Raw genomic sequence first — 20756 nt, forward strand, 5'->3', positions numbered from 1 at the left:
ATGAAGGCCGGACAAGGCACACGAGGGGGTGGGTGGCCAGCACCACGCCTGACTGCCTTTGTCTCCCCAGTGTCAATGTTTACACACCGCACGAGGTACTCGCTTGAGGTTGAGTCGACTTAGGGGAGGCCCAGGACCGGTTCAGATAATCGTCACTAATTTGGCCGTGAGCGAGAATTGAACTCGGTTCGCTGGATTCATAGCGCAGCGGGCTAACCGCTACACCACTTCCCACACACATTCACACACACGCATACACGCGTTTGCACAACTCCTCTCGTCTAGTTACATAACAGACCATTATTAACCCGACCCCTCCATAGAGACTCCTTGCCTCAATAAATACGTGCGTGAACTTTTTGGCAGAAAAGTAAGAGCCACAGCGAGTTACATGTCTTGGTGGATTATTAACATGTCACATTCATTAGCATACGTGCACGTGAAAAAATAAATCACCCACTATGTGCCTGATCACATCGCATCTCACCAGCCAAGTTTGAGCCTGGATGGTGCTTGGATAGGTGACCGTCATACATAACAGGCTGCGGAGCCATGTTGTTGGGCAGAATAGGGCAGTGTAGCAAATTCCGTTATTGTACACTGACCATTGTGGTCATGTATGGTCAATACATCACAATAAACCCCCGTGTGATATAAGAAGGCCCTAATACGGCAGTGGATTGATAAAGTGACTGCACATGTACATCTCCACGTCCACATGCAACGACATAGGTCCCCTGTATAGCCGGAAAAGACTATTCAGGAAAGTGCTTTTAGCGAGCACATATGAAGGCCAGCATGGCACACGGAGGGGTGGGTGACCAGCACTTGTGGCAATGTTTAGACATTGCACTAGGTATTAATTTGAGGCTGAGTCAACCTAAGGGAGTCCCTGTACTTGTTCAGATAATCGTAACTGGTGTTGGTCGTGAGCGGGAATCGATGTATTGCTCCGCACATGTAATCACATGCACATATGCATTCATACATACGTACACACACATGGCCAAGTAGCTCATGGGAAAAAATACCGTGTCAGGGCATCCATCTGGCATTACCGCATCCTGGGTCTGATTTCAGGTGTCAGCTAACCTTGACTCCGCCGATTCCTTAAGTACATTCTATTACATTTGGCATTTCACCTAATTTAGCTTTTTCTGGCTCTAAGAGTTTAAACTTTTGGTTTGATTGACATGCAGCTGACACTCTCTGCAGGGTTTATAAAAAGTGTTGCCGTTAGTGGGGATAAAGAGGCTATTGAAGGGGGCTTGAGAAGTAGTTCTGTGACGTCATCTTCCGGGGGCCGTTCTCTGACACTGTTTGCTGTGAGAATTCCAAATGGAAACTTGTCTCATGACACGATGCTGGTAGCAGAATTAGAATCTGATCGGAGAGAAGAGACAAAAAAAACGCACACAAACACATCCACACAAAGATCGCCTGTTCAACCTCAAATAACTGCACTTGTTCCTACTTGCACATATACATACAATGAAGACAAATATTCCCCGTATAGCCTTAACAGGTTATTGGGGCAAGTGCTGTTGGTGAGCAACTATGAAGGCCGGCACAGCACACGAGGGGGTGGGTGGCCAGCACCACGCCCGGCTGCCTTTGTCTCCCCAGTGGCGATGTTTTTACACACCGCACCAGGTACTCAATTGAGGCTGAGTCTACCTAGGGGAAGCCTAGAAACGGTTCAGATAATCGTTACCAATGTTTGCCGTGAGCGGGAATTGAACCCGGGTCGCTGGATTCCTAGCGCAGCATGCTGACCGCTACACCACTCCCCACATAAACATACAAACATGCAAGACTGCAGTGAAAACATGCTATTCATGAATACCTACCTATTAAGACTGGCATGGCACATGGTGTGGTTGTCATCATACCTGGTTCCCTCAGTGCTGATGTTTACCCACCTGTTATGTGCACTAATTTATGATGGAGTCAACCTCGTGGGGAGTTGGCCCAGCACAGGTGCATACACGACTTCCTGTCGACGGTTATCCCTGACTGGGAGTTGAACCCTAGTCGCTGGATTTCCAAGGCAGCCCACGATCCACTTGGGACACCACGCACAGATGGTGCACTGTGGTACTGTGAATGGCGGTCGTACGCTGTGGTCTGGCAGGTCTCTTTGACTCTGACTGTGAAGGGAGGCCCACTTGTCTTGCGTGTGTATGCGTGTGTGTGTGCGTGTGTGTTTGTCACGTAACACCACCATGGGGGGGGGACCTGATACCCCGAGTTCGATTCCCGCTCACGGCCACCAATACCAGTGATGATTATCTAAACCGGTCCTGGGCCTCCCCTAGGTCGACTCGGCCTCAAATGAGTACCTAGTGCGGTGTGTAAATATCGCCACTAGGGAGACAGGCGGCCGTGAGTGGTACTGGCCACCCACCCTCTCGTGTGCCATTCCGGCCTTCATAGGTGCTCGCTAACAGCACTTGCCCCAACAGTTTGTTGAGGCTATACGGGGGATCTTTGTCTTAGTCACGTAACGATTCACCTCCTTGTCCACTGACTCAATGTATTGGCACAGTTTTGGCTCGGGGTTTGATTCAAGAATACATTTCTGTTCGGTTTCACTTTACTGCATTATTTGTATTGCCTGTCTCTTCTGCACGGGCCTGTCTTGCCTGCACTCATTAGTTCGCATTGGCTTGTCTGGTGCCGTTGTTTCTGCTGTCTGTACCCTGTATATTGTCTGGTCTGTCCGTACTGACCTGTGTTTTGTGCTGTTCTCCTGTATACAGACTCATTAGTTCGATGTCTTTATTTCTGCTCGGGTCGGATTTGTCCGTCTTAAAAGTTTTGTTGCCTCATTCGGTTCCAACAATTCGCCTACAAACTATTTGTATTGATAAAAAAAGTAATTGATTATCGTACACGATTAAACACGTGCATTATGAGCATAATAATAATAATTTACATTAATTCAACAATTGTTACTTGCCTGTGTTGTGGTAAGTCAGAGTGACTTTTACTATGAAGGGGGGCAGGTACGGTGCATATGCTCCCACAAGTAAATCGACTGTCTGCAGAATGAGTCTGCAGGCTCAGCAGTGTGGCTATCCTGGTTAAATAACAGGCTCCCATCAGTTCTTCACAGCTTGAGTAAACCCGGGCTGCCGATGCGATTTCAGGTTTTGGTACAGTGTGTTGGATGTGCGTTTACTCGGTACTAAAGTTTGGCCCGGTTTCAAATTTTAGGGTCTAAATTTAATCACGGAAACAGTTTTTTTCCCCCGGAACGAGCCAAGGGTGGGACGGCTTAGGGGAGGGTATTGGTCAGTCACAACAAACCGAGGACTGTTTGCGAGCACCTATTAAGGCTAGCGAGTCCAGTTGTGTGTGTGCACGCGCTCGTGTCTGTGTATGTTTCAGTACATATCTGCGTGTGTTACTTGTATTTGTGTACACACGTGTATATACGTGTGTTTGGTATATACAGTGTGAATGTTTGTGTGCGTAGGGAGCAATTATGCATCGGCTTGTGCACAGTGCTATGAACCCTGAGAAGATTCCTGGCTAGGGACAACATTCGTGGCACACGGTTTTTGAACCTGTCCTGGACCTCCCATGAGGTGGACTCGGCCTTAGATGCATACCTGGTATGGTGTGTTAAACATCAGCACTGGGGAGACAAAGGTGGCCAGGCGCAGTGCTGCCCTCAACACCTCCTGTGTGTTGTGTTGCATTTGTTAGATGCATGCAAATACCACTTGCCCTTTATCGTCAATACAGGCACCAGCGACGCAACCATCACACTCATGTATGCAGTACATAGAATAGTAATTACACTCATTGAGATGCATGTACATATTCAGAGCCACTATAAACATGACCACAGTCATTACGAAACTCTTTTCCCTGTGAGAAAGACCCAGACTCGGGGCTCAAACCCAGGTCCTCAGTGGTGCTGACCAATGTGAACCTGAAAAGAGGGCGAGAGAAACTTAGTTCATGTTCATTATTATTTATTTTAACATTGTAATTCTTTCAACATAAATGTATTGATATTGTTGTTCAACAACATTTCCTCCCTTTCAGATTCTGGAGATTCAGACAGCCCAAAGAATGAAAATATGTCCCTGGCTGACACCGAAATTAAGACAGAAAACGGTGAGAAACGTTCAATTGATGGAAGTGTTGATGGAAAAGTCTGTGAGCTAACGGAGAAGGAACCATTCTACAATAAAGGGGGAATGTTCATTGTTTTTCTTAGGCAGGGATTTAAAAAAAAATATATATATTCCAATAGATTAACTCTGACATGTGTTGGAAGTCCTGTTGTTTGCGCATTAACAAAAAATGGAGAGATCTGATAGATGTAGCGAAGTCTGGAAAGATTGATGTAAATCGAGAAACATCTGGAGAAATGAGCGAGTACATTGTGTAATCTGGAGGAAATATTGAGAATCCAGTGAAAATCTGTAGAAAAATCTGCGTTTAAATGAACAAAAGGCTAGGACAATACAAGAGAGATTTGGGGAAAAACAGGAAACAATGCAGACCTGGCTTGCAGGGCATCCCACGTTTCCATAGTTTAAAGAATCGCTTAGTAATAAAAAAATATTAATTATTCGGCAACCTTGGTATTCGTGCTGTTCTTGTAGTAGGGATATTCCCTAAGCCGCTGTTTAGCATAGTCTGCAGGAGTGTCACAGTAGAGGGCGATGTTGCTATGCGAAACTTCAGTTGAGTACTTTGTGAGCGATTTTAAAAAAAATGTTTGGGCAAATTTTAATCAGGACTCTGGCACACAATTGCCTACTCATTTCGAGTGACGTCAGTGGATCTTGTTAACATCTACTGTGAAGGAAACGGCTTGTATTCATGGTTTGTGCACCCACATTAATAACCAGGGCAGCCTGCCTGCTTCGAACTGCAGAACCTCTGCAACAAGCGGCGATGTCGGCAGCCATTTTCGGGCAACACATTTTTTTATCATGGTAGTCTAGTGACGTGTGATGTGAACGAATGCTTTTTTCTTCATTATTGCAAAGGTAGAACCTCAGCTAATGGTACAAATTCCACATTTCCATAGTGGGGGCCAGTTCCTCAATTAGAATAACCACTGATGATGGTAGTGATGATGGTGGTGATGCTGCTGCTGATGATTTTGATGCCAGTCATCAAGACGATGATGCTGCTAATGCTGGGAATAACGATGATGCCTTTGCTATTGTTCATGACATTGCTGATTGTTAATGATGTTTATTATTCTCATAATCGTGTCATCTTTCCCCAAGGTATCTCTGGCTACCAGGAAAGTTTTGTGACCCTCGGAGTTTTTGGAATAAATGAACTCATACGAGTTTCCAGAGGTATTGAGACACTTGGCAACACATGGGGACACATGGGGGGCATAGATTCAAATATATTATGAACAAATTAACCTGATGATGACACATTTCCACATCATCTATTTCATCGTGAGATTTAAATCATCCCCAAATCCTGCCCATGTGTTGTGATTTGAATTTTGAAACACACACACTTGCAAATGTCTAGATAGTATACAGATTACACAGGTTTCTGTTTCTTAATTTGTCCATATAATTTATCTAACAATCTAACATGCGTTAATCACAGCTTAATATTTTGCCCTGAGAACCCGTTTCTGTCCGATGAGTTCATCATTGTTCACAGAGAATGCTGGCATGATTTTTAGAATCCTCATTGCGAACTCACTCCACGTCACGACGCTTTCAACCCCATGCCGATGCTTGCTCGCCTCCCCTTCTCCTCTGCACTCACAGCGCCTATCGTGAGCGGGCCGGGTGTGGCATTTGTATCCGAGACCGAAAACTCTGCTTATTTCTCCGCCATCGGGAGACTCGGTCACGGATCTGGGTCCGGTCCAATCTCACCCGGACTCGTCAGCGCCAGGTGAGAACGCTAACTTTTGCCTCTGTTATGTACATTATTCTTGAGGGTTTAAAAGTTTCGGTGTGGCCGCGTGGCTCGCGGTTATTAACGAGTGCTCCAGAGACGCTGAGCTAATGTTGGGGGAATATACATTCCCCCTCCAAATATTGATAAAATACTTGTGCGCCCAGTAACGAATATTTGTTCCCCCAAAGGAACATGTGTTCGGGGATATTGGTTCCCTTGCTGAATATTTGTACCCCCTTATTCCTTTGTAACAAAGGGACATGAAAGTGGCTGGGGTGACACCAATGGAGGCCTTCGACAGACAGAAGTGGAGGAGGGAGACCCGGGCAGCCGACCCCATAGCAACGTGGGAACAGTGGCCGTAAGAAGAAAATTCTTTCGTAACGGAGTAATCCCAGTCCTAACCCGGGGCATATATAAATATTCGGGGGAACCAATATTTGTTTTTACAACGCAGCACCTCTGAGATATTGGGTTTGAATCCGGGTTTTTTCACATTTTGCCGATACTGTCCCTCACTCGTGTAAAGTGCCTTGAGAGATGCAGCTTTGTTTAGTCGCTGTACAAATTTAAGTTGTTGTTGTTTGTGTCAGTAAGCGCCACAAGCCCGGGGACGGTCTGGATGAGCCCGGCTCGGAGGGGGGCGGAGGGTTTTATTCTCGACACGAGGACTCGGACTGGGGCAGCCACAACGCAGAGACCAGTAACAACAACTACTACTACAACAGCAACAACTACAGCTTCAACAACTACAATTACAGCTACAACTCCAACACCAAATCACTACTACACCGTTCACAACAACAGTCACAACGATAACAATCACAACAATGACAACAACAACTTCTACACTGTCAGCACATCACAATAACCATGACCGCATCATCTAAATTCATGATAACAACAACGACATTAACAACAACTACCACAAACACTACAACCACCACCACCACAATAACAACAACATCCACCCTCACAGCAACAGCAACTACTACAACAGCAATAACCATGACTACAACTACTCCAACCAGCAGTAGTTGTAGTCATAGTTATCCACATGTCTTGCATCATCCTTGTGCCTCCCCATATTTACCCAAGTCTCTCTGTATCTCTCCTTATCTCCATGTCTCCCTGTGTCTCCTCATCGCTGTGTCTTCCCACGTCTTTCCTTATTCCTTGTGTATTTCTGCCTCTCCAATTTTCTTTCCTCATTCCCATTTCCCATGTATGTCCATCCTTGTCCCCGTCTTTTGCCGCACCTCCCTATGTCTCTCCTTATCCTTGTGTCTTTCCGTGTCTCCCCCACGCCCTCCTCAGGCTTACCAGGCCACCTGTCCCACGGGCCAGGTTTTCCTCCGCCCTCCATGCTGCAGCGTTCCTTCTTCCACCCAGCCCACCCCTGCATCCGTTACCCTGTGGATGCCATGTTGGGTGGTGGCAGTGACAACGCAGACCATGGCTCTTCCTCGCAGGTGTGGCACTCGCCCGGAGGGAGCAGTGCGCGATACATTGATGGCGAGTGGAATTTTAGGAGACACCTGGTGGGGGCGTGGTGGGGTTTGGGGGTGCAGGCGGGAATTACGAGACACTGAGGGAGGCCAGCAATTGAGACATTAAGGAGATTGGCAATTATGAGAGCCTGAGTGGGCTGGAATTACGAGACACGGAGGGAGGTGATTTTAACTGAGAGTGGTGCCAATTTTGAGCAACTGAAGGGGGCAGCGCATATGAGAAACTGAGAGGGCCAGGGCTTATCAGTCACTGAGCGGGGTTCGGGGGTTGCGGCTTTGGCTCGACTCTGTTTCACCAATGGTGCCGTTGCTTGCTCCTGCTGCCGTAGCCCAATGGCGGCGTAGGGAAGTCGGCTTCTGTGGCTGCCGCGGCAGCTGCAGCTTCTGCTGCAGCGGGAGCGTCTTTCCCGCCGGGGCTGCTCACGCAAGTCTCCAGCGTGACACGGCCAATTCCCCTGGTGATGTCGGCCGACAGGAAGCTGATGACGTCAGTGTCCGATGGCCGTGTGACGCCCGTTGCCACGCCAGGTACCCCACGAAGTTCACTACTCTCTCTGCCTTCTCTTTTTCGGTGTCTTCACCACACCAGGCTGTCCGGACCATTCTCTGCTGTGCTCCACTCTGTCTCTGGATGTGTTGTGCATCTGGTGATCTCACGAGCTGCGTCACTACATAGATTCCTCTTGGTCTTTTCTTCCCTTCACTTTCGCATCTATCACACTGCATGCGTGCTTGTGTTCATTCCTCCAACTCTCATCTCGCATCTTTTCCATTTCTCCTTGTGCCTTATGGACCAGCCATCTCTCTTCTATCTTCTCTCTGTCACTGCCCTCTTTATATATATCTTGACTGCACCAAATTCTGCACCATCCACCCCTCTGTATCTTTTTCCACTTGTTCTGTCTCTTGCCCACCTCACAAGGTCATGCTCAAGAAATCGTTACAACCTAGGCCATTGATGGCAACACACTTTGGAAACTGTTTTCCTCCTCACCACTATTTTCCATCTCTCAAGGGCTACCTCTATGTTCATTCCTCCCTATATTCTCCATTCAAATTACACAGGTTCTCCTATAACGTCCCATCTCTTTCCTCTACTCCCTCTCTCTGTGCACAAACACCGTTGTGTTTTTTTTTATGATCCCCTGTGCCTTGGAAATCGCCTGAGGTAAGGCGCATGTTTCTGGGCAGGAACGTTTTGAGTTTGGGGTGGTGGCATGTTGAATTATTATGAAATTTGATGAAAGCGAATGTGTTTTAAACAATATTTTATACCTGATTTAGTGCCGGTTGAAATGTCAGTGTCCTTTTATAGAAAGCAATGAGTGACCTTGATGAAGCTGTTGGTTCTCTGCATGATCTCAATTATGTGCAATGCACGTGTCCCAAGTGATGTCCCGCACGCGCGATCTTGATATTGATCTCGGGTTGTGTTTGAAACAAAGCTACGCATCTACAATGCTTGAATCCTACCAGTTGCGCTCTATTGCTTAGAGACCTGGGCACTGCTCGGGTCCAACATCAAGCATCTTGAGGCTTTTCATATGTGCTGTCAGCAGCGCATTATTGGGTTCAGGTGGTCTGATTTTATCATATGTCTCTGTGACATCCTGCACTGATCTTCCCAACAGAGAGGACCTCATCTGACACCTGCCATCTGGGCCTATTTGAGCATGTAGCTCGTCTTCAACCAGACATTCCGGCTTAGCTGCCCTGTAGTTGAGTGTCAAAATCAGATCTAGAACAAAACCCGACCTTATGTGGGTTCGCTCAAGGGGACGCCCACGCTCAACCTGGTGCTCACAGATCACCCTCGATGATGCGGATCATGCCTATCCAGGAGGTCTGGCTAGGGGCGATGTTACGCATACATCTGAAGGAACAATCAAAACGACCCATTGATGTTTTAACGATTACTATAAACTGGGTTTGGAGCACGCGGAGGGGTCTGAGTATTTGGATGATGTGGTCTTGTTTACGACCACGGGTGAGAATTCTGGCAGCAAGATTGTGGATTATCTGGAGTTTGGAAGGAATGCGTAAGGTGAGCCAAAGAGAAGATCGTTACAGTCATTAAAACGAGTTCTTATAAAGGGTTTCAGCAGCATGTTGATGCGGGAGATGTTGTGCAGATGGAGATGGGAGATCTTGCAGAGATGACAGATGTGGGAGGATTGACAACTTCAAGGTTACGGATGCTCTTTGCAAGCATGCCATTAGTTGAGTAGGTTCTGACTGAGTATGGAGTATTTGCCAATGAGGATAACTTCAGATTTAGGAATATTTAACTTAAACGAGTTTGCACTAATCCAAGGCGACAATGGATCAAGGTCAGAGGTGAAATATGAGGGCAAAGGGGTCAATGAATGGGTATGGCTAACTAGCAGCAGCATTGAAACGGTGTCAACGTTACAGATGATATTGCTGAATGGAGGGTGATCGATTGAGAAGAGCATTGAGCCTTGTGGAATCCCATCGCCACAGGGGTTTCTGAGAGGAAGATGAGACTAAAGTATGGACACTGTAAGCAGTTTGAGAGGTAAAATCAGAACCAGAGGAGAAGTGTCAATTACCTACATAGTTGAGAAGGAATTCTGGGAGTGGATTGGTCAAATGGAGCATTGAGATCTAGGAGAACAAGGTGGGAGTATACACGGTCAGAAGAGAAAAATAGGTCCTTGGCCACACACAGCAGAGCATCCTTTATAGAATTCACTGTAATTTGCGTTTAGATGCAGCCCCATCAAAATGCAGGCACATCTCAATATTCTGTAAATAAGTAGGGCTATTTTATCACAGAAAACCATCAAGCATGTCAATATATCCATGTCTAGAACATTTTTTGTATTCGAGTGGTGAGTCAGGTAGAATGGCCTTTGAGGAAAGTAGATTGTACTGGCTCATGAAGACCATGGAAGGAATGTTGTTTAGAGAGGCAAGAGGCAGGGGAAGAAATGGCTCTTTTTTGATTCACAGAAAAAGGATGGTTTAAACCAGAAGGTAAATTTGCAGGTATGTTGGGGTCCTTTGTAGATTTGTTTCAGGACTGGAGGGATGACAGCAGTCTTGAGTGCTACTAGAAGAAATGGAAACATTAAAAAAGAAGAAATAGAAACATTTAAAAATAAATAGAAACATTTAAAAAGCTGTTAATGTAGGCAGCTGGTGTTGATAAGCAGTGATGGAAGAGTGTAGAGAGCAGAGGATTAAGGATGGAAGAATTTTATTTAGGCTGGAGAAAATGGTTATGGATGTCTTTTTGGGTTACTTCTGGGGGAAGTAGTGGAGATTATTTTTTAATCAACCTTTTCTGAGAAGTAGGAGGTAAGTGTTGGCACTTGGCACCTGATGGGGTAGTGGAGGAAGTTTGATTCGGGCGTTGCAGGTGGGAGTTTACAGTGCTGAAGAGGAATTTAGGGTTTCCAGTAGGGTGTGTGATCAGAGCAGAGTAGATGCCTGACGTTGACTTTGCCAAAGCTGGCTGATAAGATTTGTTGTGAGCCTTGCAGATCTGGTCATGAACTTCTGAACTGGGTTTTTGATTCGATTTCAGTCTTGAGGTTGTGATGGAAGGCAAAGTACAAGGGGTATAGGAAGTTCTAGAAGTATGAGTCTTTAGAGCGACAATATCGTTCACAGTGGTGGATATGGTAGTGTTATAATAAACAATGGCCGTGGGGGTTGGGGTCCATGAAACAGGTTTATGGGATGTTGGGAATATAGAAGTGAAGGAGAAATTAAATTCCGAACCTGAAAGGAAGTGGCCTGGATAGCACAAAAGAGAAGTCTACGAGGTTATGCCCACTAATAGCAGGCATGTGAGATGGTGGTGAGAGCGATTTAACTTAATTTTGCACATGACGGGGTTGAGTAAGTGGCTTTGAAACCAGTTAAGAGAGATCACTGCAATTCATGCGGAAATGGGAACTCGATGACAGGGAGTTTGATCGGTTGTGAACATGGATGTTGAAATAACGGCAATGGGCGGCGGGGAGGAGAAGACCCAAGGTCGAGGTGAGGTTTGAAACGTCGGCTGTGAAGTTTGCGTTTGACTTTGGTGGACAGATTACAAAGTTTGAGAATGGAGGGCAAGTAAAGAATGATTGTCAAATGAGGTGAATTTTTTAAAATTTTTATGGTAAAGAAACCGAAGTCCAATTCAGAGATGTTGGCAAGAGGAGTTGAGTGTGTTATATTCATAGAGGTGGTAGCCTGGGGCTACAGCTTCAAGGAGTGAGTAGAGTTCAGAGAACTTGCCTCAGTGAGATAGAGGATGTCAGTCGTGCTTTCCTGCAGATTGTGAATCAGAAGTGTCTTATAATCTTACGACCAGGCATTTAGTGAAACGGAGAGGAGCTGGCTTGGTGTCTGAGAGGACTACCATGTCAAATTAAAAAAATGTCCTCAAAATATTTGTCTATAACAACTGCCTTAAAAGGAAAATATTAAACAGGCCTCATTTAGGAGAGTAGACCTTCTTGCTAGCATATGGATAGTGATAAGGTTAAATCTTGACTTAAAGCTTTCGTGACTGCAGGGATTCATATTCTTTGGGTCTTTCAGTAAAGTTACGTAGATAACCATCATCACCTAGCCAGTGAACTGGAACACGTACACCAAGCTCTCAAGATGAATGGATATTCAGACTACACTATCCGTAAAGCTATCACCCCAACCGTTGGGAAAGAATCATCTGAGGACTCAATCAAAACCAATCCCTTGCCATACATTGCAGGGGTCACCAAAAAGATTTCCAAAATCATGAACAAATACAAGATCCAGGTTCGATTTAACACAGTATATAAAATTTCGGATCTGATCCCATCTGTGAAGGATGTGATCCCTGACATGCAATACCCCGGCGTCTACAAACTAAGCTGTGTCTGTGGCAGTAGTTACATTGGAGAAACTAAGCGACATGTCTCGGACCGTGTTCGTGAACATAAGGCAGATCTGAAACACGGTAGGACCAATACCTCGGCCATGGCTGATCATTGTTTTAATGCGGTGGGCTCACACGAAATTGATTTCTCTAAGACGAAGGTACTTTGCAAACCCACTGGCTATCAACAAAGATTCGTTCATGAAGCCATCTATATATATAAAATCGCAAATCTGTCTGTCTGTGTGTGTGTCTGTGTGTCGCCGGACCATACGCAGTTTCATTGGACGGCGGTTGCCCCTGGCAATGGGTAGCGACGCATTCGCTGCCGGGTGGACGCCATTTTTAATTCCCGTTAAAAATATGCGCACGCATTTGTCGTTTAAACTCGATATACCCAGCGTTGCGCGGGGGGAAAATACATTTAAAATCTTATGAAAACTTTCAAACATTACATACCAATGAAAAAACAACTGTGTAATTACTTTTAAACCCGACGCGCCAAGAATCGATTCTCTGAATCGCGCAAAGGAATCCAAGGTTGTAGATTCCTTTACATTCGGACGATTCCCGTTTACTATAAGTTGCTTAAAGTCGATATAAACTGCTACGAACGGGAAATATCCGGCGTTGACCGGGGCAAAAATGTAATTAAAAACTCCTGAAAAAATAAAAAAACAATGAAAATGAAACTCTATCATTCAAAATGTAAACCCCCAACATGCCAGGAATCGATTCTTTGAATCGCACAAAGGACTAATCGAAGGTTGTAAATTACTTTAGGATCGCGCTTCCTGTTTAATATAAGTTGCTTATAGAGTTCATATAAACTGCTACGAATGGGAAATATCCGGCGTTGACTGGGGCAAAAATATAATGGTGAGGGCGGTTGTGAGTGGCGATTGTGAGTGGTGATTAGTGAGTGGTGAGGGGAGGTTGAGTGGTGACGGTGAGTGGTGAGGGTGAGTGGTGAGGGTGAGTGTTGAGGGTGAGTGGTGATTGGTGAGGGTGTGATTGGTGAGGATGAGTGGTGAGGGAGAGTGGTGAGGGAGAGTGGTGAGGGTGAATGGTGAGGGTGAGTGGTGAGTGGTGAGGGTGAGTGTTGAGGGTGAGTGGTGAGTGGTGATTGGTGAGCGTGTCATTGGTGAGGATGAGTGGTGAGGGAGAGTGGTGAGGGTGAATGGTGAGGGTGAGTGGTGAGTGGTGAGTGGTGAGTGGTGATTGGTGAGGGTGTGATTGGTGAGGGAGAGTGGTGAGGGTGAATGGTGAGGGTGAGTGTTGAGGGTGAGTGGTGAGCGCGTGTATGTGTACCTATGGACGGGGGGCGCGTGTGTGGGGCGAGCGGTAGTGTAGTGGTTAGTGCGCTGCGCTATGAACTCGGCGACCCGAGTTCGATTCCCACTTACTACCACCACCTGTGACGATCATTTGAACCGGTCCTGGGCCTCCCCTAGGTCGACTCAGCCTCAAACGAGTAACCGTGGTGTGAACATCGCCACTGGGGAGACAAAGACGGCCGAGCGTCGAGAATCCAAGTCCCGGGCGAAGCCGGGTAGTAAAGCTAGTCCATATATATAGACACAGACACCATTTCAACCGAGAAGATGGGTACAAACTTGACAATCATTGGAAGGACGTTATCAACTAGTTTGTCATAACTGGCTGTGATGTTTCCTTCCTGCCACCTTCAGATGTTAATTCTGTATTTTTTCCCCCGTGGCTTCAGCTCTCCTATTTCACATTAACAGGTTGAATTTATCGCGCCAACGTGGCCACCTACGGATGACGACCTCTGCGTCGCGGTGGCTTTGCGATCTTACATTAACATACTAATCTCTCACATTAAGATGGCCACCCGCGCACTCGTCGCGGATGCTGCTCTCCGATCTGACATTAACATGCTAATTTCTCACATTAACATCACTAGCCCCGCCCACTTTGTCTATGACCCGAGGATTCCACCCTATAAAACTGTCTGCATTCAGCAGCTTTCCTCTTTCCTCCTGATGACGATCGCTTATGTTGCGATCAAAAGGTAGTTTTTTGTTATTTTCTTTGAACCATCTACTTGACTTTACCGAAAGACCCAAAGAATAAGTGATAAGGTTGTTGAGGCACTGAGAGCAGTTATGGCATGAGCGCCGATGGGGATGCCTTGGTGTCGTGGTCAATGTGGAGTCTGGAGGCAGTAGGAATCTAGGCGTAGTTATGGGCACTCTTTGGGGGGGGTGGGGGCAAAGCAAATGGGGGTCGTGTGGGCAGTGGCATGTGGTGGGGTGGGAGTGTTGAGGGATGCAGGGCTGGTTGGCATGGTTGTGGCATAATAGTAGGGTGGTGTGTACTCCAAAAACAAAGAGAAATCCCCCTTATAGCCTTTAACAGGCTTTTGGGGAAAGTGCTGTGAGCGAGCACCGATGAAGGCCGGGACCGCACGCGAGGGGGTGGGTGGCCAACAGCTTGTCGCCTTTGTCTCCCCAGTGCTAATGTTTTTACACACCGCACCAAATCCTCATTTGAGGCGGAGTCGACTTATGGGAGGTCCCAGTACCAGTTCAGATATTCATCACTGGTATTGACCATGAGCCAGAAAAAAAAACATTTACAGAGCATTCACATAACATCTACACATTATACAAAGAGAGAAATGCCCACTATAGCTCATAGATCTAGACTAATTCCCCGTATAGTGTTTAATATCAATGTCTGAGGCTCGAATAGCCAGGTTAATGCTGTCTTAAAACCAAAGGCTTTCTTTGGGTTCGTGCTGTGTGTCATTGTGTTGCAGTTCTCACCATGAAACACGAGTTGTATCAGCAGTCCTCTGAGGAGTCGGCACAAGGATTTTCAAACTTCTGATAATTCAACTGCATTCAACTCCATTCAACTCCACTCCATTCCACTCAGCGAAACTTCAATTCAACTCAGCAGCGTTCAAATTCAACTCAAATTCAACATGTCCACTCGGCGCAATACAACTTGACTCCATTCAATTCCACGCATATAAACTCCATTACATTCAACAAAACCCAACTTGACTCAACGCCACTCAACACAGCTCAAACCAATCCACTCAGCTTCAAATATTTCAACTCAATGTCACTTGCACTTAATCTCAATCCCACTGTCAACTTAACATAATTCAACTCGACTGAACTCGAGTCACCTCAACTCGATTTCATTCAACTTCACTCAACTTCACTTCACTCCCACTCAACTCGCCTAATCTCAAATCCACTCACCTCCAGCAAAACTCAGTTCCACTCAACTCCAATTCCACTTCAGTCCTCTCCAACTACACCCACGCAACTCCACTCAACGCAGATCCTCTCGACTCACTCATTTTTTCCAGTCCTCTAAAGTCGAAATTATTCAACCCCTCCAAACTCTTAAACTAAATGAAACTCTTATTAACTCAATGTCCGTGTAACTTGACTCCAAAATACCTGCACTCCATTCATATCCACTCAACTGCGTTTGAAGAAACTCAACTCCATTCAATTCGACTACACTCCACTCAACTCCACTTCCACTCTCTTACACAGCAACTTACATGGTGGAGTGCAACTCAATTACACTTAATTTGTCTTAATTCCACTAAACCCGTTCAACTCGGTTTAACTTCGTTCATCTCCCAATTCAACTTTCCTCAACTTCAAGGCCTTGTTACTCAACTTCATTGAACGCATCTCGATTCCCTCCGGCCCCATTAAGTCTCCTGAAGCCAGTATTATAGCGTCGGTAAAAATACTCGGAAGCGTACATGAGTGTCAAGAGAGAGTACTGGCGCTCATTTTTAAGATCCAGTATTTTTTGGAAATTCTTGGAAGCCCCTGTGGGGCGAAGGAAGAAGCTGCCTTTCGTTTCTAAGACCCTGTGTTTGTAGAAATCGTCGTAAGCCCCGCCGAAACGGCTTTTTTAAAACTCGTAGGAGTAGCAGAACTTCCAAGTGTTTCTACCGGCCATTACAGAGTATGTGAATGTAATAAGACTGATGACGGTGTAGATGTTGATCATTGATGATGATCATCATCATGGTAGTGGTGGATGTGATAAGCAATGTTTATCAATTAAGATTTGTATTGATGACTTTATTAAATGATGGTGGATGTGATGATGATTGATATGATTGTGATGACTGTTGTGGGGGCGATGCTGATGATGATAATCATTACTTTATTATTAGTGTTATATAGTTTATATATACACGCACTTGCAAGCTGTTATATAGATATATATAAAAAAAATCCTGGACAGCTCATTATAACCGATCGTTTGCTCAAAAACAAATGTAACTGCTTCACATACATAAAAGTCCAGCTCTTGTTTTACCTGGAAATATTTAAAAAGTAATATGCATACATCATACAATATTATTACGAAAAAGAGAATGTGTATTTTTGTAATACGGTGATAAAATCTGAATGTTCATATCGGGGTTGGCAAAAAAAAGGCATTTGTGGTTTTAAGTTTTAAATTGTCAAAATATATACTGTATTATATTAAAAGTTATATATAACGTAACAAAATATATTTTAAAGGTTTTCTTGTGATAAGATTGTGTTTTAAAGGAAGACACAACCGAAAAGATCAGCTTTTTTTTCTCGCAACACGCCTAAGATACCTTAGTTCTGTGCAGTTCTGTCCCAACACGAGTCTGAATCTTCGTTTCGGGGGGGGGGGGGGGTGAAAATTTATAGATGAATGTCTTTCGTCAGTGCCGTTATAGCGCGCTCTCGTGGCCTCATTGCCGTGTGAACACCGTACATTTGAACGAGACTGTCATGACACCCGACGCATGCTGGGGAGCCAGTGATACATCTGTTGTGATGCCGTGAAGCATGCTGGAAGCTGGCCATGTTAAGTCAATGAACGTTGGCTCGTGCTGGGGAATTTGAACAGAAATGTCTGTTGCTGGGCCGATTCGACAGGGTTTTCTTTGAGAAGGAATTTGGCAGTTTTATATTTACAGCAGTGGATATAAGCTGTCACACTGCCACGTGTCAACGTTTTTGTAACAAAATGCACTTTTTTTTGTTGCGTCTTCCTTTAAGATATAAAGAAACCCCGTCGACTTGATGGGTTTTTATTTTCTATATTTGAACTTAAAGTTGCGGTCACTAAGCTTACGATTAATTGAGTTTGAACATGGAATTCAGTTAATGGATTTAGATTTACTGTTCAATTTGATTAATTTTAAGAGCATTTGGGTCACTTAGGTATGTTCATTATTAATACATAATTATTTAAATCGATTTAAAATAAATCAATTCACAATCACATTGATTTTTAAACAGACAACCTTGGTAATGTTGCCGTCCTTTTCATTAAACAAAACAAAGAAATACTTTGCATTTTCACTAACCAGACATATACACCTGAAAAAAAATCCTCCATGGGATGACTACAAGGAAGAACTTTACTTGCTGTCTTTTTTTTTTTAGGTGGCTGGGTGGCTCAGGGTCATAATGGCCATGTCAGAGATGCTGAGCTGGAACTGCTGAGGCCCTGGGTTCGAGACCTGGGTCTGAGTCTCTCTCATCAACCCTCTACACTTGGGAACCTGGTTTAATAGAGGTAGACTGAAGCTCACATTTTAATTCCAGGATCTCAGTGTTTTTGACAGCCATTATGAACCCGATTCCACTGATATTAAGCCCCTGATATTGACGCGCAGACCTTTAATTCGGGATCGTCAGTGCTGGCTTAGTATCTCTGATGTATCGCTGTAAGAACATTTTTGTTGGTAATCAACAGTCGATTGTGGATTTGGGTTGTTGCTAAATTTATATTTTAAACCTGGTTGAAAATTTGTAACCAAGTTTAAAACAACAATTCTTCAATAAACTAGGCTTTTAACTGCGCTCCGTTACTGGTTTTTGCAATCGTATAAGGAAATGCAGTGAACGTAACTCCAAGAATATGTTGAACTACATGAGCATTTTTTTCAACATCGCTGACATTTATTATTGGTAAATTGTCGATTTTTAAAACTCATAAAAAGACTTTTCAGCTTTTTGTATTTTAAGCATTATAAATGTGCAAAGGGTTTCAACTTTCTTGTTCATGTACCTTGGTTTTAACAACAATAAAACATTTATGAAATGAGTTTTACACGCGTGCTCCAGCAGCTTAATTGTTTCAGAGTGCCAGACTAAGGCTCCTTTTAGGGTTCACTGGCCTAAGGAATTAAGATCACAATCGGCACAAGTTTTATTTTAGTTCAATGGCACCCTCAGGTTTTGGTCTTAATGTGCAGTGTTCATGGAGCCAGACTAATGCTTCCTTGGAGTTGTGTGTTCAGACTCAGGCCCCTTCAATTTGCATTTGTAATTGACTAGGCTCAATGCCAGTCTAAGGCCATTTTATAGTTCAGTGGTAATATAAAAGGCTGATCGGGCAGGACAAAAGTTCCATGAAAGTTCTGCATTTAGCTTATGTTTTCCACGTGACCTTAAGACAGGAAGTGAAAATGTTGATAAAAAGTAACGACTCAAATAAACGATATGTAAGAAACTAATGAAAAAAGAGGGAATGGGTAAATTATTAAATATAGGGCATAGTTTCACTAAAATGGCATGTGCATGAATTAAGGGTTTCTCCAGCAGATCTCGTCCCAGTGCACAGCCAGGGACAATGCGCACGAGTTTACTCCTCAGTCGCAGTGAGTTGTAGCACAGAAAACCGTGACACATGAGGCTGTTGCAGTGTCACGCAGTAGCCTGTCACAGTTTCACACAGTATGCTGTCAGTGTCACACAGTTCACTGTCACGCACAGCCCCAGTGATTCTCTGGCACGCAGAGCCCCTGGCCACAGCGGAAGCGGTTGAGTTGCACCCACAGACATGGCGGCGGATCAAAGCTGGGCGGGTGGTTGGAGTGGGTCGCTGTCAAGGTGCTAGTTTGGTGCATTCCTGCGCTGCCATTCTTCGCCCCAGGCGGTGTGGCCATCCAGTGATGTCAGTGCACAGCAGTGCGGCCACATCCACACAGGGCACTGGGGAGACGAGACGCATTGGAAGTGCAATTTAAGATGTCGGTGTGCAGCATCGAGTTTTAAGCACCGCCAGTGGCAGAGTCTGGTTGGCATGGAGTCCGATGCAAGGAATTAAATGATTTCCTTCCCCATCTAATGCCCCCCCCCCCACCACCTCTTTCATCGCCTGGTGCCTGGACATCTCCAACTCAAGGGTCACTGCAATTCCACCGGCTGCACACGCAATAGCTACACGACTGTGCTCCATGTACTTCAAGAGCGTGTCTGTGGTGGGTTGGTGTTGGAACCGTACTTGTCACCACTGGCAGCCATGGTATCGATGGTGACCTCTAACAGACGAGAGATTCTTCTCATGGGTGGAGTTCAGCAGTGTCAGTTGACCGTGACCACAGGCACACCGAAATTACGAAACGCTGCTGCAGACTAATTCAGTGCGAAGGCTGCCACGTGCACTGTACCTACCCTGGAACTTCACGTTGAGCTCGCCAGCCAAGCAAGGAGATGATATTTACATAACAATGCCTGAGTCACATAGAGCCACATTAAGGCTTTCTTTGGGTTTAATGTTAATTTCTGAGACTCGGAGCCAGACTTAACATCTCTTAGAGTTCATTGTTAATGCCTCAGGCTTTTAGAGGCAGACGGAAGCTCTTCTTGAGTTCAGTGGGGCACTTTGGAGGTGAGATGTTAACTACCTCGCCTGGTTTACAGGAGGTTGTGGGTTCGATCCCGACCCTGACGGTTGCTGTATATTTGGAGTTTGCATGCTCTCTATGTGGTCATGTAAATTTTCCTCCGGGTCCTCTGGTTTTTCCCTCCATATTTTGAAACATTTGTTTCGAGTATTTGGCTGCTATACCTTTGCACATGATAAACCACTACATTGGGCTATCATTTGTGGCCAGGTCGCTTCTGAAAAAGAGTTATATAGTTCAGTGGGCCTTACTTGGTAAAATAAAAAGTGTAGTTTAAGTTTAGTGTTAATCATTGTTTAAAGGCTCTGTTAGGGTTGTGACAATGCTTGAGGTTTAAAGAGCCAGACTAATATTATTTGGTTGTGTATATCGTCGTTCATGCAAATTGCATCTCACAATCTATTAAGGAACCACAGACTAAGCTGGAAGGCAGCAAGCCAAGAGGTGAACCAGTGCTACGAACAATTAAGATGTTTCAGTCAAATGTAGTGTGTATTCATCAGGATAAAACGCACCCGTGGCAGGGGGCAACACTATCCCATACAGGACAGATGTAGTTAAAGTATTCACTTTGCTGTACGGTATTGTATCGCCTTTCTCCTGGCAAGCCAGGGTATAGAAATATTCCATCTCCACGGGGAGGTCCGCAACAGTTGCGTGATCCACCAACCCTGGGCAGTCCCTCCCAGTGCTGGATTACAGGCCACGTGCACGGAAAGCCACTACTACCGCCACCACCGCCCGGCTCTGCAGCATTCAGACTCAA

At 45.2% G+C, this 20756-nt stretch overlaps 1 protein-coding gene across 11 annotated transcripts in view; it reads left to right on the plus strand.

Annotated features, from left to right (window-relative positions):
• LOC144955559 (nuclear factor 1 X-type-like) overlaps nt 1-18407 on the plus strand; it is a 36597-nt gene extending 18190 nt beyond the window's left edge. For 8 of the 11 annotated variants that reach the window (XM_078885747.1, XM_078885766.1, XM_078885770.1 and 5 more), the window contains 8 exons: nt 4060-4131; nt 5262-5336; nt 5772-5901; nt 6164-6268; nt 6501-6667; nt 7225-7379; nt 7748-7946; nt 15086-18407. In XM_078885747.1, the coding sequence (XP_078741873.1) occupies nt 4060-4131; nt 5262-5336; nt 5772-5901; nt 6164-6268; nt 6501-6667; nt 7225-7379; nt 7748-7946; nt 15086-15156 (974 nt within the window). In that variant the 3' untranslated portion in view covers nt 15157-18407. The remainder of the gene's footprint in view (nt 1-4059; nt 4132-5261; nt 5337-5771; nt 5902-6163; nt 6269-6500; nt 6668-7224; nt 7380-7747; nt 7947-15085) is intronic. The other 3 variants (XM_078885791.1, XM_078885797.1, XM_078885803.1) reach the window with 3 other exon arrangements.
• The last annotated feature ends 2349 nt before the right edge of the window (nt 18408-20756 follow it).

Source organism: Lampetra fluviatilis, chromosome 3 (genome assembly GCF_964198595.1).
Source record: "Lampetra fluviatilis chromosome 3, kcLamFluv1.1, whole genome shotgun sequence".
NCBI classification, from domain to species: Eukaryota; Metazoa; Chordata; class Hyperoartia; order Petromyzontiformes; family Petromyzontidae; genus Lampetra; species Lampetra fluviatilis.